The 19,121-nt window shown below is 40.7% G+C and overlaps 1 protein-coding gene and 1 long non-coding RNA gene across 2 annotated transcripts; both read left to right on the forward strand.

Annotated features, from left to right (window-relative positions):
* The first annotated feature begins 318 nt into the window (after positions 1 to 318).
* LOC135256917 (uncharacterized) lies at positions 319 to 1,493 on the forward strand. Its single transcript, XR_010330547.1, has 2 exons — positions 319 to 386; positions 740 to 1,493. It is a non-coding gene; the product is annotated as an uncharacterized LOC135256917 (long non-coding RNA).
* A 6,635-nt stretch (positions 1,494 to 8,128) lies between these two features.
* Positions 8,129 to 16,121, forward strand: LOC135256919 (GRIP and coiled-coil domain-containing protein 1-like). The gene is made up of 13 exons (XM_064339197.1): positions 8,129 to 8,584; positions 9,346 to 9,434; positions 13,024 to 13,150; positions 13,266 to 13,378; positions 13,518 to 13,640; positions 13,821 to 13,842; positions 13,976 to 14,055; positions 14,145 to 14,222; positions 14,425 to 14,585; positions 15,131 to 15,275; positions 15,412 to 15,489; positions 15,617 to 15,650; positions 15,740 to 16,121. The coding sequence occupies exons 1-13, from the start codon at positions 8,482 to 8,484 to the stop codon at positions 15,829 to 15,831; spliced, it is 1,245 nt and encodes a 414-aa protein (XP_064195267.1). The 5' UTR covers positions 8,129 to 8,481; the 3' UTR covers positions 15,832 to 16,121.
* Positions 16,122 to 19,121: the final 3,000 nt, after the last annotated feature.

A 19,121-nucleotide genomic window follows, 5' to 3' on the forward strand; every position in this document is an offset into this window, starting at 1 on the left:
CTCCTGTGTCTCGTCAGTGTCTGTTCTATTTAAGTCTTCCTTGACTCAGGGGCTGGATCCTTGTGGTTATGTCTGGTTGTTCTGTGCTCCCCTCCTCAAGTACCTGCTCCATGCGTTCCTGCCCATGTTCTGGTTTCCTCGTGTTTGTATTTTCTGGATTTTCTTTGTTCCTGCGTTTGGTAGTTTTCCTTCGTTGTCACCCTGCGAGGCTTTGTGTTCCCTTTTGTTTCCTGGTTTCAGTAAAGTCTTTTGTTCTCATCATTTGGAGTTTTTTGTATTTTTGCCCTCTGCGTTTGGGTCCCAACCCCCCACGCATCCTGACACTTACCTCTGTTTCCTGAGTCTTTCTCTGCAGTTGGATATCCTCCCTGAGCCTGGTGATAAATGTATGCTCTGAGTGACAAGAATTGTGTAATGGTCTAAATTTAAATTTAAATTTACGGCATCAATGCGAAATGCCTTATTGAGAAGATGCAAAATATTTTTTAATTATCTGAATTCATATTTTTTATTCTTCAATGATACCAGCCACTGGTGCTTCTGAACTCACGGTCCCTGAGAGAATTCAGTTTCCTTCTGCTCAGAGACGCAGAGCATGCCCTTTTTAGGGCAGAAGGAACCTCAGGGAATCCATGTGTGTGCACGGTGACAGGGAGAGTGGGTTGTGCAGCATTTACCCTCATTGACTGACAACAGTAATGTGTCTGTTTATTTATTGTGTTAGTGTTGTCCGTTCCAGCAAAACTGTTGAAGTGGTGGTCAGTGTGAGCGCAAGCGGAGTTACCACATCCGGCTCCATTAGCGTTAGCTGCACAGTGACGTCAATGGGCTGGAGGCTGTACAGAGACACACAGCGCAGGACACAACTCTCAGGACAGAGGTGCACGAGGGGTACCGATATCGCTTCACTGTGACCAGGAGGGAGCTGGTCGCGGGAGAACCGCCAGTGGAGCTGTGCACGGACGTAGACGTACCGCTGATATGCGAGTACACAGATTGGGACGCGACCCACCTCTCCGTGCGAAGCGACAGTGTCATGGTCAGAGAGTATGGTTAGTCTGAAACAGAAAATAAACACGCGTATGTGGATCCACCCCCATATTGCTGTGCAGAACTCTCAACCATTCACTGGAAAGTAACCTTCCATAACCTGTAAATTAGTTCATACGTTGTGGATAATGGTGGACTATTGTGGACCCAGCTGCTAAAATCTAAAAAGTCATGACTTTTCCAGACTTACTAATCAACCAATACAGTGTAAGCTGTTCACTTCTCTTTTACCCATGATTCATCCACTGGCGGGAAAATGATTACTGCAAGTAAGAGGAAATCAATATCAAGTGTGAGACTGCGCTGACCATGGTACAGAACAGGAAAAATTTAGATGTGCCCACTGGATATGAATCTGACTTTAAATCACAACAAATGATCTTCAGCACTATAGTTTTATGAAAGCCAACATGAACTTTAATAAAGATTATTGGCATTTTCAAGTTCCATGATTTTTCTTAGAAATGGTACACTATGTGCTTTGCTGGAAGTGCTTCATGGTTTTCCTGTTGTACAGAAATACTGCCAACATCCTCATTCACATCACATTTAAAAGAATCTAAAACACCACATCCTCATGCTATTCTGACTTCAGTCCTCAAACATGCCATCACGTCACCCATTTCTTCTCCTGCTCGTCGTCATTCTGCTCGAAAGTGAGTGCTCTCATTTATTTTCTTTAGTTTCTAATTTCAACTGACCAGGAACTCCAATTGCAACTCAATTACATTCTGAAAGAAATTAATGTTTTCTGTTGTGACAAATTGCGAAAACCTAAACCTGAACAAAAGAAAAACCTGCATTTCCTGATGCATTTGTACTAAAATCACTCTCTTCTCACTACAGGTCTCTTTGGACATGCTGAATCTCATGTATATTATAAATCTATATTTTTTTTCAGCTTGAAAAGGTGTGAAACCCTCTTTGGGGTACAACATCATAGCGGTGTGGCTAGAAACAACATGTAGAAAGGCTTGTACTGAAGGTTGTACATGATTATAGATCTGCACATAAAATAAAAGGTTGGTTAAGTGCAGTTAATATGAACCCTGGTCTGTGACAAAAATAAACCCACCACATCCACAATGACTTGCTGTGATGGTGAGTTCTCACAGTGAGGATGTCAGTGGGCCTGAGAACTTCCCCAAACAGCAAATCTTATTTACTATTGCAGTACAAAATTCTCTTGAGATTTTTTTTTTTTGTGTGTGTGTGTGTGTTCTTGGTCATTAAAGCTCCTTTAGATTTATGAATGACACTATAAACAGAGAGAGTGGCAGTTCATGATTTGAAAAGTTTAATAAATGATTATTTGAAAAAGATTTGCATCACCAGAATGTGCACAAATCTCCCATTTGCCAGATAATAAACACATTCATTGTGTTGATGGCCATTAATTAAGAACTGGAATCACTTTCAGCCTCTCCTGCCTTGGTCATTAAAAAGATTCACCTTTGAGGCCCAAGTTTTTCAAGATAATCTCTCATGTACAGATAATTGCTAGGCAGTATAAATATGTTATTTAAATGGAGGGAATTTTATTTTAATGGGTCATTGATAGGCACTATGTTAGCACAATAATAAGATCACAGATCTTAAAGTGCTTTACATTCCTATAAATATGGCGCATACATGATAGATAGAATGCTTCTGGATTAAAAAGGACTGACATTTCTTACTTCACTGTGGTCACATCTCACAACATGATATCTGTATAGGAATGACACTGCTTTGATCATCTCAAGTGATTTACAAGGTCATAAAGATTAGATACTGTCAGTGTAGATGAGAGGATAGGAACAATAAAATACAAAATATGAATATTAACTCACAAATTGCACAGGGATTAAGCGTCAATCTGGAAAAAATGATAACGATTCTAAAATTTAAGTACATAACTGTGCCTTAATATAATTATCATAAGAGCAGGTGCACATAAGAGCAACATGCTAACGTCGTACTAATATTTCCCCAGAGCATATTAAAGGACATGACAACATTTTGAGCCAATACTGGATACTCATTGCTGACACCAATGAGTGGCATTATAAGGTATAGCGTTGACAAACAATGCAATGTGTCAATTCCCTGTGCTTCACACCCAGCCAAAGATAGACTGCAGCGCCATCTGTAGGCAGATCCATTTAGTGAAGCAATTGTTGTAGTTTTGAATATGTAAGTCAAATATATTTAACATAACAAGCATATACAGTTCATTATACAGTTAATATTTTGACTAATATCAATTTAAGTTCTGCAATATTTCATATATTCCCTCTTTATAACATATATCTGTAATTGAAATTCATAATAGTCAGTCACATAAATGTCAGCCATTTGCCAAAACATAATTTGCATCGCTGTGATTAGTTGAAAACCATCAACATTATATCATACTGCTGCCTGTTTTCCACTTAGAACAAGTAACTACACATGTACTTAATTAGCTGCCCAATATTTGTTTTTTTATGTGTGTATTTTAAGGTGTTATCACGAATATGCACTAAAATGTCACAATGGTGTGATGCTGGTCCCAAAGACGGTGCACACCATATCCTTCTTAAATGTTCCTGTTTACGTGAGCATCATGAACGTCTTTCTTAAAGAAAGCTAAGAACCAGACTTTGTGCATACTATCATGCTGTTTCTGTCTTTTCCTTAGGCAACGAATGTTTGTTCCCCTGTTATGTTTATGTTGTCTGTGTTACATGTTCCACGTCTGTATCCTCCTTGTGAGTTTTGATCACTGGTCTGTTACCCCTGTCTTTAAGTTCTGTTCCTGATGTGTGTTCCTTGTTGTTTTGCTTACTTACTGCTGCTTGTGTGTTCGAGTTCACCTTGTAGCCGTTTTTTACTTTGTTGTTTACTTGTATTCTTGACTACGTGTTTGAATACCCTTGGCCTCTGCTTCTGCTACGTGTCCTGCGTATTTAGTCTTTGTTCTTCTTTGTTAGAAAAGTTTGTTTGCCATCGGGCCTTCTGTTCTTGTTTGCTTTTCAGAAGTCTTTCCTCCATTGATTTGTTTTTCTTCCTCGTTGGTCCTACCTGTGACATACTGTGCAGAACACTGGAGTGGTTAACATAGGCTGTCAGACAACGCTGAGAAACCCCACATTTGTCACTAATATCAGTTGTACTCTCACCATTGCATCAGGTCTGTATGAGAGAACAGGAAATAATGCACATCTGAAATGTTGTGGATGAAAAATCACTGCACCATATTCAAATAAAACTCCAAACTGTCTATATAAACAAATATATGAAGAAAATCCTATTGAAAAATGTACATATTAGTTGGCCATTTCTCATCAAAATTTAAAAGTGATCTTTTGGAGTGGGTTTATTTGAAAACAGCACAGAATTAGTTTCACAGTTAGGGGCAGACATACAGCAGGACATCATCGGTGATAATCAAATGTCAACATTTTGAGGCATTAAGATTTTCATAAGAAATTGAAATCCAAAAGATCACTTTTTTCAATATGGCTGTATTGACATGCACACAAAGTCTGTAGTGGGATTATTTGAAAATGCTATAGTAAAACTGCATGCAATTGGGCTAGGATGTAGAACAGGACCCCTTCTATCATGAACAAGTATCAACAGTTTGAGGCCTTTTTAATTTGGGGAGAAATTCCAATCCAAAATTTTACTCTTTTATATTAGCCTGCATTGGATTACATTGAATGTTTGAAGTAGGATTATTAAAAAATGCTACAGTAACATTTCTCAGAAATAGGGTAGGGTGTAGACCAGGACCCCTTCTGCTAGGAACAAGTGTCAGAATTTTCTGAACTTTTACATTTGGGGAGAAATTCTTACCCAAACTTTCATATTTTTCAGTTGGCCTCTATTGGATTGCATGGAAAGTTTGAGGTGGGATTATTAAAAAATGCAATAGTAAAATTTCACAGAAATGGGGTAGGATGTAGATCACTTCAGGAGCCCTTCTGTCGTAATTAAATGTCAAATTATCTTTTTGATGAGAAATGGCCATCTAATATGTCAATTTTTCAATAGGATTTTATTCATATATTTGTTTATATAGACAGTTTGGAGTTTTATTTGAATATGGTGCAGTGATTTTTCGTCCACAATATTTCAGATTGCATTATTTCCTGTTCTCTCATACAGACCTGATGAAATGGTGAGACTATTAGATTTTGAGGAGAAAACAAAATGCGTGACACTGATCTGTCCATAGTACAGTCTTAAAAGACATGCGAAGTGAACGTAACATAATTAAAAATAGTTTTTTTTTTAAATTCTCATTACCACCTTTGCTCAACTTTTTTCTTGATCGGTATATCTCTTTTACAAGCAAATTATAACCTTTGCAAATACGTAAGGAAGACGGCGAAACCGTCCAATCATATAACGCAACCGATTTAAGGTGGACCGGACATTTCGAATCGGGAGATGCGAATCGGGAGCCAACTTCAGCGTCGTGATAGAGTTTCCTGATGCTAACTGGTTTTTGTTTAATTTTGGTAGTCCGTAATCAAGGAAGTTCTTTCTTTAAAGCGACACAAATACACATTCCTGTTATACTCAATTGCAAGCAAAACCAATGTCATATACTTACGCAAACGGCATGCTCCTCACAGTGGCCAAACGTGTTGTTGCAACCGCCTGATGCATGTGTCGTTTTGTGCAGTTCTACCAATGTGCAGTATTGGGGGTGGAGCAGTGGAGGGCGGCCTCAAAAAACACAAAAACAGGGCCCAATCGGTCAGTTAAGTGTGGAGCTGCCCATTAGTGATGGGCAGAGCGAATCTTTCCGAAGAAATGACACAGCTGAAGCGTTGATTTGTCGGCGTTGCGAAGCATTTGACACCTGCCTCTCTAGCGACATATTCTGGTCAATAAATATGCCTGTGATCACTATTCGCAGCAGTGATATATAGAACTTAGTGAAACACTACCACTTTACTTTTGACTGTAATATTTAGTTTTGTTTCTTTTTTTTGTTTTTTTAATACTATTTTCATGTATTCTCTAAACCCTCTCCAACTGGGTCAGTTCATTAAAAAAATGGTGTACAAGTGGAAACGTTGGCATAATGATGATGGGATGACGGCAATCATTAAAGTCAAATGAAACTGTGCGCTTTATAAGCATAATGCAATCATATCGACCAATGCCTCATACAGTCAAAAGTGGTAGCGTTACTCATTTCGATTTATCTCTGCTGTGAAGAGTAATGAAAGACATTTTTATTGAACAGGAGATGTCACTTCAACTGTCATTGCTTCGGTCTGCCCTTCTCCATTTTGTGTGTTTGCATGTGTGTTCGTAGGCAATGTGTTTGTGTGTTTGCTTGTGTTTTAGGCGTGTGTCGAGTAGTGCTTAGTGCTGGCTGGGTTGTGTGGTGAAAGCGGTTGAATCCAGAGCACATGTTGATTGTTTGTGATGATGATTTATTTCTTGTAGGCCTACTGGTTATTTCAACGATAAATTAATGTTGTTTCCCTAGCAAACACCCACCCTTATCCAAGTGCTGTAATGTTATGACATGCTGTATGATGATCCCTCAAAAAAAAAATTTCTTCTCACTCGCCCCCCTTTCTGTTGTACTTTCAAAAGTCATTAGAATTGATTTATCTAAAAAACTGTTTGGTGAAAATGTCTCAAAATGAAGACTCCTTGTCAGCACACTGTTTACAATAGTGCAATAGTGCAATAAAACATTCATTTTTGTATGTTATTGGGCTCTATGAAATTTTACTTTATTGAAAAATGTCTAAATGTTCTACCTTTTTTATGTTGAAGTAACACAATTTATATAATTAGCCCAACTAGTTGAAATAGATTTTGATGGAAAATTAATATGCAATGCCACTGGCGGACTCAAGGCGGGGGCAGGGGGGGCGACCCCCCCCCCCCCCCCCGCCCCAGGTGCCCCCATGGTTGAAAAGGCGTCGCTAAAGTGCCCTCTAGAGTGGCGAAAACAAGAGGAAGTGCCCTATTGGTTGCCCTTCACATGGGAAAAAAATGATTGAGTGCCTTCTAGAGTGCCCCTTCATGCAGTAAATTATGATGATGTGCCCTCTAGAGCAAGAAAATTTTATAACGTGTCTTAACGAGTGCCCTTCTAGTGGAGAAAACGTGATGCAGTGCCCTATAAGGTGCCCTTACAATGGGCTAAACTTGACGTTCCCTACGGGTGCCCTTCCAATGGAAAAGGGTGCCGTTATGAAGTGCCCTCCATGCCGCCCCTACATGACAGTGTCCCAAAGGGTGCCCTTTCCAGTAGAGAAAATGGGATGCACTGCTGTATAGGGTACTCCTACAGGTGAGAAAACATCATGTTTCTGTTATCTCCTCTCATAGTCTAACTGCCAGGTCATGTCGTCAGTCTGTTCTGATGTGGAATGAGATTCCCACTGCAGTCAGGACAGCAGAAATCCTGCCCATCTTCCTATTACAGTCAGGAGAGCAGAAACCCTTCCCATTTCCCCACTGCAGTCAGAACAGCAGAAATCCTGCCCATCTTCCCATTACAGTCAGGAGAGCAGAAACCCTTCCCATTTTCTCGCTGCAGTCAGGACAGTAACTACCATGGCTCCCCTGACCTACTTTTTTGCTTTGGATTTCCTTTGCAATAATGTTACAGGTTCAGCTGTGTAAAGATAAGTTATGTGTCTAGTGGTACTTGCATTTATTACAGTACAAACTGATGTTTCGTAGGGTAACATTACACGTATTCGTTATAAATGGGCATCTATGCCTGCTTAGTGAATTGCCGCTTATTAATTAATTCATCCGTTCGTTCATTCATTCTGACCCGAGATTTGTTCCCACTATTTGAGTGTATTTTCTTCCTCCTGGAGAGGTTGTGACCTCACTCGCTGGATTCCTGGGGATTCAAACTGAGTCTGGGTCTGAACTAATATTATTTTAGTTCCTGTTTTAGTAAAGGGTCTGTGTGACAGTGTCTCTGTTAACAGAAACATAGGCTACAAAGAAAATGAAATTGAATATTTTTAAAAAATAGCCTACAGAAATTTCCTCTGATTTCCATCATGGCCAATGAAACAACCGTAGACCTGGCTACAGGCAGCAACAGGTTGGCCGTGTTTCTCGTCGCGTAACCAGCTTTTGGAAACTGAATTACGACAGAATGTTATATTTCATTTTTTAAAAACAAACATTTATTCGTGTGCGGTGGCAAGTAGGCTATCACAGCACCTTGTCTCTCTATCTCTGTGACGCTTTGACAACTCACAATACCACATTTGCGTCATAATTCCGAACTCGAATGAACAGAGGTTCTGCGCCGGTTTTATATTTAAAACGCGTTTCCAGAATCCAGCCATTAGTTAATTACTGCGTTTTTTATATACAGATTGTGTTAATTTTTCCTCTAATCTAGTGAGTTTATAGGCTACACCTTAATTTAAAAAACAGGCTGCAGCCCAAACAGCCAAAATGCCATTTAATTGGCGTTGGCTGTTCGTAATTGCGCTGCTTAATTTAAAGCTACCGCAATTCGTCGTGGATCCCGGTCAGTTTCCCGGCGCAGATTACGACGGTAAGTTAAATATCGTATGGATCCAGTATTGCTTTACCACTTGGTTATACGAATAAGTATTTAAGTAATATGTGTTGGCTTTCTTGCCATTTTTTGTGACGATAGAAAGCTACTGTAATTTTATTTCAGTATTCATCTACGTTGATATCGATACATTACAGAGACGTGGGGAAAAAAATCCCATCTGAGCATTTTTAAGGAGTGAATTTAAGAACATACAAAAACACTTTTATCATTACTATACAGCTGTTGTGTAGTTATAGACCAGGCACACCTCCAGTCAGGGCCGGCGTGCATGATGCCTGGGCCCGGGACAAAATTATTTCAACGGGGCCTGCCCCCAATCAATGGCCAACATTTATGAGTGAGGATCACTCCTCTCTCCTGTGATTTGGAGAGTGATCTTGTCTCTCCAGTGTGATTTGAAGAGTGTGATCTTGTCTCTGCAGTGTGATTTGGGGAGTGTGATCTTGTCTCTGCAGTGTGATTTGGAGAGTGTGATCTTGTCTCTTCAGTGTGATTTGGAGAGTGTGATCTTGCCTCTGCAGTGTGATTTGGAGAGTGATCTCGTCTCTGCTGTGTAATTTGGAGAGTGTGATCTTGTCTCTGCAGTATGATTTGGGGAGCGTGACCTTGTCTCTGCTGTGTGATTTGGAGAGTGTGATCTTGTCTCTGCAGTATGATTTGGAGAGTGTGATCTTGTTTCTGCAGTGTGATTTGGGCAGTGTTATCTCATCAGAGTGATTCTGTTCTTTTCCCAGTGCTACTGTTCCCCAGGACAGACTCACTGCTGTACTGTCGACCGGATGGTCAGTTCCTGATAGACCAGAGAATCTTACCAATAGGAAGTGTAAGCTACACTAACAAACCCTGAAACTTTATGTGAACATGATTATTCCGTAAAATTTGGAAACTTGCAGTTCCCTGGAAATTGTCAACAAAATATGGTCAAAAGTGTAAAGTTAAATAGCAAAATTAGCACAACATAATGAATTTTCACTTAGAAACTGAAACTACAGAAAAAAATGTTAATAAAAAAATAATTTAAAAAATGTCCTGATCGTTGCATTAGCAACTCCTACTGGTTGGTCGGGCACCTGTTCAGCAGAGAGGGGATCTGGGGGAGATAGCGTGAACCTCCGCGCGTGTTACGCTCTCCCAGTGAAACTCCTCGCAGTCAGGTGAAAAGAAGCGGCTGGCGACTCCACATGTATCGGAGGAGGCATGTGGTAGTCTACACCCTCCCCAGACCAACAGAAGGATAGCGCATCAACCAGGACCGTGATACACACATATATACACAATTGGTATAACGTCTAAATTGGGGAGAAAAATGGCAAAAAATAAATAAATCCAGTATCAGATCCAGCCTCCAGGATTGGGATCTCCACCCATTTTATCCTGACATTTAATTTTGCTGTAGAATTTGGATGGCAGGTATGCCATCCCACCAAGTTACGCCTTGGCAGGGGCATGCCCCATACCTATACAGCACCGAGAGTTTGGCACTTTTCAGGGTTCCCCACAGAAATAACCACAACAGCCACAGACACTCAGCCCTTAAAAACATTAAATTCTGTACATTCTGACCCCATTTCAACAGACGGATTTCATAATCAACTTCACATGTCCACACAATAAAGCCCCAAACTAAGGGGATTTTGCGTTTTCTCCTTCCTCTTTCTTCTTCTTCTTCTTCTTCTTCTTCTTCTCATTCTTATTTTTCCAGCCGCCGATCCCACTAATAACATGTCTCCCCATTGGACATTTTACCGACACCCGCCAAATCTTCACCTACACGACCCAATGAAAAACTCGCATACACACGCAAAATACCCATACCTTTTTACTCTGAAACATTCTCAGTACAAACAGCTAGTCTGCCTGTGGCTTAGTGGGTAAGGTTACAGTCTTGGGATCACAGGGTCCTAGGTTCAAGCCCAGCTAAGAACGCGTTTCTTTAACCTGCTTTTACCCTCTATAATAATTGTCTACTACTTCTCAATTATTGCTTTTGCACCATATCTACCAGCCGTTCCCCGAACGTATACACTGTATTATGACGTACCGTCTGCACGTTCAATTGTTAACCGGCTACAATATTGCAAAGCCATATGGATTCAACGGGAGCTCTTCTGTGCTTACAGCCTGTGTTCTTCTTTAAAACCACGGACAGGTTTGCTAATGATATTTCACTCACTGCATAGCTATGTCATGGTGCTGCCCTAACAAAGTCACCGACTGGTAAACCTCCGGTTGAAGGATTGAATCCCGCCTCGTCCTCAGGCAGATAATTTCTTTTTACACTAACGTTCTCTTACGCTTATTTTCTTTACCAAAACTCACTCAAGGCCACCCATATGCATTTCATGACGGAAAATGTATTCCTTTTATTAAAAGGTTACACCAGTTCACCGCTGTGCCATTTCTACTAACTACATTTCTTCACTTGGCTACCGTACAAAACCTTATCAGCAAACACCACGTTTCTACATTCATGTTACCTCGCCCTGTTCTCTATCTAGCCACACACAAACAATTACTACGTATGTACGTTCTGCAACTCCCCATTAAAACATTACATTTAAAATCATGATTCACTCATAATTATAACTACTAGTACTGAACATGAAAAAAACACATCAGTGCAATAGATTTCACACATTACTTAACCCTCCACTTTAATGGCTAATGTTTTATAGCGACTGTTATATATACCATTCGATAAGGAATATAAGCTCGCTCATGGTCACTCCATTTACTTCGCACTGTACTCTGTGATCATGTCAACCTTCACCTACATGCCCATTCTGCTAAAAACATATTCTTTCAACTACGCAATTTCATCATTTCATCCTAATTTCTATCACACTCTTGTTATTTTCTCATATGCAAAGCCTGCTGGGACATATGCATCTGCTCCTATTCTCCACTATCATGTTTTCCGGTTCTAGCTTAGCAAAACAGCCAAGAGGATTCCCACCTGCAGATAAGCCTATCAAAATGCCTTATACACCTTACAAACACTAAAAGTGCATCTCCACGAAATAACAGACAACGGAGCAGGACAGAAGGGTACACAAGTTGCGACCTAGGGAGCTCTAATTCTACGGACTTGCTGATTCTTTTGTCAATCAAGGCTCGTTGGATGGCCGTCAAATCCGTGAGTACATACACTGGCCATATTTCACCTGCGTTTCTGACGCGTTTACACTTATACGCCACCGCACCCTTTGTCACAGCCACTGTTTTACATATATAGCAAACCGAAACTGCTACACGGTACACGCTCATCAGACTGTACAAATTCACAACCCTTTCTTACAGGGTCACTTCGCATTTCTCACTCTCATAATAAAACGCTTCGCAAAAAGAAATGATATCTCATCAAAAACACGTGTTTTCAACGTACAAAAATGCCAAGTTACTCACATGTACAAGACATACACCGTCTATAACTCATTCATTCAGACTGTCAAAATCCAGGCCAGCCATAAAAGTATTGATATCAAAATGACACCAAGTTACGGTACTACAAACAATATAGGCTATCTTGCCTCACCGAAATTAAATAAGATGTATTCCAAAGCAATGCTACCCAACATTTCCTCAATTCTTTCAAGTCACTTGGCCCTGTGTGTATAAGCATGCAGTACATGGACAGGCCAAACATATGTGTAGATGGCTTTCTCACAGTCAAGATTGATTGAATAGGCGTCTATATGTCCAATTTGTATTGGTATGTATGTATTTCGCTGCCCAGCATTTCTGTTGCGTGAATGATTGTATGTTTCTTGGTATAAATGTCTGTTCGTAAATGTGAATGTAACATGCTGCGAGGGAAATGTCCCCATGGGGATAAAGAAGTTCTCTATGTATGTATGTACAAGATGTATTTGACATGCAGCATTTACTGTACGTAGCAAATATACAATAACTTGTACATTTACTCAAATTCAGTTCAGAAGCAAGTACAAACATATGTTTCCTGGAGAAATATGCTTCCTGTAGTTACTCACCAGCATTTTTCTACATGAATTTCAATGTGTTCCATGAGGCAATTCGAAATATTTGACACTTTGATCTCACACAAAGTTTGCATGACATTGTAAAATGCTAAGATTACAAAACACAGGGCCAAGTGACTTGAAAGAATTGAGGAAATATTGGGTAGCATTGCTTTGGAATACATCTTATTTAATTTCGGTGAGGCAAGATAGCCTATATTGTTTGTAGTACCGTAACTTGTCGTCATTTTGATATCAATACTTTTAATGGCTGGCCTGGATTTTGACAGTCTGAATGAATTAGTTATAGACGGTGTATGTCTTGTACGTGTGAGTAACATGGCATTTTTTACGTTGAAAACGTGTTTTTGATGAGATGCATGTTTACACAACGTGCCATTCTTTCATTCATAAGTTTCTTGTTTTTTTCAGGAAATTGATTCTGCTGGTGAAAGCACCGGGAGAAGCACTGCGTTACTTCCTAAAGGAACACCCATAATGCACCTGGACATTTGCCCGTTACCGGATATCTGTCTTGCATCAGACCGCCCATCGACAGGTACCTGCTTCCTGCTACTGCTGTTAAGATGCCCATTCTTCAGTGGTGAGGAGAACATCCTGTCAGGCAGTTATGTTGAAATCTCTAACATTATCCTCATATTCTTTGGAATCAGGAGAGGCTTCATTCAATAAAATCGATGAGATGAAGGACAGTGCCTCCTCACTGAAGTTCTTCACCAACATACTCCTTCAAGCTGAGCTGCACATCCGGGCATATTCAGAAATGGTAACAACTTCACTTTTTACACAGTGCTTTGCGTGTGTTCAGGAATTTTCATAAAAGATGGACTGCATGTGATCAGAAAGCTCAGCAAATGAAAAACTCCAGTGACCTTTGGCCTTCAACCCTGATTGCTTCTGTTCAGATCATCAACATCCTGCCACAGAAATGGCAGCCAGGTTCTGTGTTCCATCAGACAGCAACGATGGTCATGTCCATGACACCAGCTTTGGATGTGCTCATGATTTTGGTCTTTATCTGGAGAAGAGTAAGCATTTCTTTCATTATTATCAGTGTTAAGCATCTCACAGTTTTCAACACATATTGCACTGTATAAAGACTATATCTTCTATTGAGCAAGATACTCTGCCTGCTTGCCTTTTGAAAGTTTTATTAAGCAAAATATTTTATTCTGATACCTCCATTCTGTTACCTTTTCCCTTTCCAGGTTAAAAGCAGGACCAATCAATGTGAGTTTATTTATTTTTATTATATTGTTTGAATAACTGCCATCTATTTCCTGCTGTATTATCTTATGGGCCAGAATATCATGTGCTAGAATCTCATGTAGTCTCTTTCTTCGTTTATATTTTGATTTCTTAGTGACCAACAAGCAACTTTTGGAGCAATTTGCTCAACAAATGGATGAGAGTCATGTGAAATTTTCAGCCCTGAATAAAAAAGTAAGCTTCGGATTAACTTTATCCACATGTAAAGTATATGCCTCAGGAGAGCTTGTATTTGTCATAATCCTTGTGTTTGTCCATTTTAGATTGTAGACACTAAAGAAAAAATTAGAAGAACCAAAAGAATGCTTTCTTCCTCCCATCGTAAGAATTGGAACCTGAAGGTGAGAAACAGAAATTCATAATTGACAAATTTACCAAAATTGTATGAATAATGCTTGATACTATCATATACTGTAGATGAGTGTGATTAATTTCAGTTACTTTCAGAATGTGACTTTTTCTTGGAATCTATGGCTGAAGTAATATACTGCTATTTATGCAACAGCTTATATTAGAAATTTGTATTTACACTATTTCATAAAGGCAAGTGCCAGGGAGCTGCAAAGGAGATGCATGAAAATCTGTGAAGAGAGAGATGCACTTGACTTGATGCTTAAGGAAAGAGAGAACAGAATAAAAAGTGCCGATCTGGAGCAGGAGAAATTTAAGAAGACATTTCAAGAGAAAGAGATGGCTCTACAGCAGTGAGTACTGAGCAAGACTCCGTTAAGGGAAACCAAATATAACATCTCAACAAGGTAACCATAGCAATGGGAGAGCGAAGTTTCATGAACTCCATTATGGGTGGGACTACCATGTGCTGTGAGTCACTGACGTTGGTATGAACCAGTCAATCAAGTTTGGTCTCCATAGCAGACCACTTTGATTGGATCAATTTTGTCAGCTGTTAATAACTCTTTATAGCTCCACCCATTTCGGGGTTTGTGTCTTATTCCAAGGAACAGTCATTTGAGAGGAAAGGTAATAATATTGACACTAATTTTAGAAGTAACTGTATCTGAATTAACAATGGACAGACACTTACCAGAAAGACATGAGCTTAAATTATACTTGAATGATGAAGCTTTTGATTGTTTTCTTTTTTTAACATTCTGGAATCCTGTACAGGAGAGATGAGTGTCACATTGTGCTCACCTCCATGTGCTGTGAGCGGGTTTATAAAAGGCACACAAGTTACTGCTGGCTCCTGCACAGTGTAAGACTGAAGCCCGTGTGCTCCGTGCTGCAGGAAGCTGGAGCAGCTTGAGCAAGACTGGAAAGCGAAGCTGGAAAAAGCGATGAAGGACAGGAGCGAGCACGAGCAGCGTGTGAAGAAGGAGATCCAGGCTCTGCTCCTTAAACTGTGCAAGACTGAACAGCTGCACCAGACCCAGGTGAGCAGCTCCAGCGAGTACCAATGCTCCACTCTGCCCACTCTACAGTCAGGTCTGTCTCCTGTTATAGGATTGCATCCATATGTGTGGGTCGTAGGAACACCTTTATTCTCCATGTTCTCCTCTTCCATTGCAGATACATGACTGTGAGGTCAAGTACAGGGACTCACTGAAACTGGTGTCTGAGCTGCAGCATCAGATTGAGCAGCATGAGGTGAGAGGCTGAAATGGAGGTTGGCAGGAAGATACGTGTGTGTGTGTGTGTGTGTGTGTGTTTTCTGTTAATGAATACTTACCTCACCTGTCAGATCTTTTGCTGACTGTCACTTGTCTTTCTCCAGGTTGTAGTTCTTCAGAGCAAACAGGAGAAACTTGGTGAGAAGGACACTATCAGTTGTTTTTTCAATTGGTATCTCAGACCATGGCAGAATATTAATTACCCCTCTTTTCCCTCATATTCAAAGCAAAAGCAGCAAGCGATGTCCTGGAGGCTAAGAGGCGGATGGCTATGTCTCGAGAGAAATATCAGGAGCACAACTGGAAGAAGGCCTTCTAGATTATTAGATGATTGTTTGTGCTGTTTAGAGACCCTTAAGGAGGCATTCACATCCATCTGGCCTTCTGTGGCTAAGGCTGCACCCACACCATGGCAGGTATATGAACCCCACACCTGTACAACACAATCAAAGCCCTTCACTGCTGAGATGGCTTCCATTTCTGTTTAACAGACCAGAATTCTCTATAGTATAGTTAATACATTCACTACATTGACCCAAATACTGAGATCAGTCCAGTAATTCTGTATTTGTGACTCCTGCTATTAAAAATAAAAAACATCAAGTAACCAAATAATGTTACGTCTTTGGAGGTTCATTGTACGTGGCAACAAAAGTGTGTGAAATACAGTGTTTATAAAATGAGGGAATGAGGACACAAGGAGAGACTGTTGGGATCATCGAGATATAGGCCACAAGAACTGGAGACAGCTTCCATTTATCGGTTCCATGGGATCCTATGGTTGCTGCTCCAAGGCACATGAAGCCAATTCATGGATGCAGCCATGTTTGACTATGGGCCGTTGGCACCAGAGTGTGCGCACTGGGTACCTAAAGGTGAAGGATCACGGTAAACGCACAAAAATTACGTTAGCCCGCGAGGGTGCGCTCCAAAAAAACTTTCAAATCGTATGACAAACTGTGGCCACTGAACTGCGACCGTGGCTTAGCTGTTTAGCTACAACCATTGTTGCCATTTCTGATATGGTTTCAAACATTTCTGCGAGTAAAATTAATAAATAAGGCAGTCGATATTTTTATAGAAGCATTCAGCAAGACTGTACATTACATTATCTAGCTAGCTATGTACGTTGTCCACTTATGAAAAAGCTACGCCTAGCTAGCAAGACTGAAATGCAGTGAGAAGTTGTGGTTAGCTAGCTAACTACATAACTATTAGGTTTCACAAGCTAGCTATCGAGCTGTCTTACTGACTAGAAAACATTCATCTCTTGTAATGAGTAAAGCTGCTCTTCAGTTACTTGAGAATTAAGTTCCGACATATTGGAGATATTAGAAAAAGCGTCAACATCTTTAATTTCTTTAAGTTCTTCACTATCAGCGGTACTCACCTCTAGTGGTAACTCTGTCAACAATGGCAAATCCATTTTTGTCACTAGTTCAACCCTTGCCTCTGGAATGGCTTTCGCCTCTATGTCATTTATCCCTTCTGAGGGGACCTGCTGTTTGGACTGTGCCTCAGTTTGTTCCTCACTATCACTGATAGCTTCCCTTTTCGGTGCGTATAAAGCAACCGGTTGCAGAGACGCCACCACGTCAGCACTACCGGCACTATTCACGGTCTGAGTCTCCAACTGAGCCTCCCCTTCCCCAGTCCCCCGGCCTTCTTCTGCAGAGTTGGAGCTATGTCCCGTGTTCTCTTCGGGCTGAGTTTTATGCAGACATGCAAGCCTTTTATGCACCAAATTCGAAACACACATAAACACATGCCGACGAAAGGACAGCACATGCTTAAGAGTCTGTTTTTTGCATCCAAGCAGAATTGTCTTTATTGCACTGGCAAACTCTCCGAAACGCAAGAGCTGACGCTCTATATCGCTATTTGTAATGAATGGCGGAACATTGGAGATAGCAACTTTTGTTGTGGGTGAAACCAGTGGCAAAATAGGAGCAAAAAGTTAACTTACCCTCACTCCACACCAACCTACTAATTCACTTTTTTCACAAATATATTATTCCATTCTCAGACCTGTACTTTGTATCCAGATGTATCCAGATTGTGTCTAGATTCAGTCGAGACGGATGCCAGTTCAGACCTGGCATCAGAATTCGTCTCCACATGCGTCTCGAGTGACCACTAGTGATCGGATCACATTTCCCCGCCCAATATGCAAATAAACACGTACATCATTTCCGTTTGCAAAGACGGTATGAATCATCCAGTTTCCGTTGTACTGACTCTTCGGCCCAAATGGAAATCAGACAGCGTGTTTCGTTTCCATCCACAAGAATCCATTTTGCCTGTTTTTGTGGCTTCTTCTCGTTGTTTTGCACTTTAATATGACGCCGTTGGCATGTGAATGAGTACGTACTTCCGCTTACACAAAGGACGTCAGTTGACTAGGCAGTCCTTCACTGTGGCCCCGGCAGTGTTGCCAATTTAGTGACTTTGTCGCTAGATTTAGTGACTTTTTGACTTCCCTAGCGACTAAAAATCTCATCTAGTGACTAGCAACAAATTTGGCGAGTTCTTGTAATTTTGGCAACCTCCATTCTCGTTGTCGAGCAACAGCACCTTTCACCGCTTTGTGACAACCCCCGCTAACACGATAGCACCCCCCCCCCCCCCCCCAGCACTGGCACTGGGTGATACCAACCCTAGTGACGCCACTGGACGTCATCACACAATCTAGCAACATTTAGCATAGAGCCAATAGCGACATTTCAGAGAGCCAATAGAGACTTCTGGTTAGATGCAACACTGGCCCCAGGATGCAGTCGTGTACACACTGCTAAAAGAATGTGGCCATATGCAACCCAGACTGGTGGTTTGTTGGCATCTCACACAAATGGTTACACGCAGTTCTCATGTAGTTGCTCTATTCAGTTTGTTCAAAGTCTCAGTTCAGTGAAAACCTGAAAATATGTTGATGCCGTCATCTCTGCGAAGTTCTAAGCATATCATTTCTATAACAACAACATCCACAATTATTCATCCCTACCCTAAAGGTTTTATCAACTGCAGCACACAATTGCAGTGAATTAATTTTGTACAAAATTTGTTTCAGAGAAAGGAAAGACAGGAGCCCGCACAATGAGAATAATGAATTCTGAAGTCTACAGAAATATTTTATCTGCTCAGATGAAACCAAATGCCTCAAAACTCATTGGACGGCACTTCATCATGCAACAATACAATGACCCGAAACATACTGCTAGAGCAACGAAGGGGTTTTTGATGGCCAAAAAGTGGAAAATCCTTGACTAGCTGAGTCAATCACCGGATCTGAATCCAATTGAACATGCATTTTACATGCTGAAGAGGAGACTGAAGGCAAAAAGTCCCCGAAACAAGCAGGAACTGAAGATAGCTGCAGTACAGGCCTGGCAGAGCATCACCAGGGAAGATACCCAGCATCTGGTGATGTCTATGCGTCGCAGACTTCAAGCAGTTATTGCATGCAAAGGACATGCGACCAAATATTTAAAATGATTACTTTATTCTACATTATGTTAAATTGTCAAATATGCCCGAAAATGGGGGGGGACTATGTACAAAAGTTTCTATAATTTCTAAACGGTTCATCCGATATGGATGAAAATACCCTCA

This window comes from Anguilla rostrata, chromosome 6 (genome assembly GCF_018555375.3).
Source record: "Anguilla rostrata isolate EN2019 chromosome 6, ASM1855537v3, whole genome shotgun sequence".
NCBI classification, from domain to species: domain Eukaryota; kingdom Metazoa; phylum Chordata; class Actinopteri; order Anguilliformes; family Anguillidae; genus Anguilla; species Anguilla rostrata.

Excerpts from the sequence above, each read along its gene's own strand:
- LOC135256919 (XM_064339197.1), top strand. The coding sequence starts at position 8,482 with ATGCCATTTAATTGGCGTTGGCTGTTCGTAATTGCGCTGCTTAATTTA. Across the intron at positions 13,641-13,820 it reads TGGTCTTTATCTGGAGAAGA|GTTAAAAGCAGGACCAATCA; the intron begins GTAAGCATTTCT and ends TTCCCTTTCCAG. Across the intron at positions 14,056-14,144 it reads TTTCAGCCCTGAATAAAAAA|ATTGTAGACACTAAAGAAAA; the intron begins GTAAGCTTCGGA and ends TGTCCATTTTAG.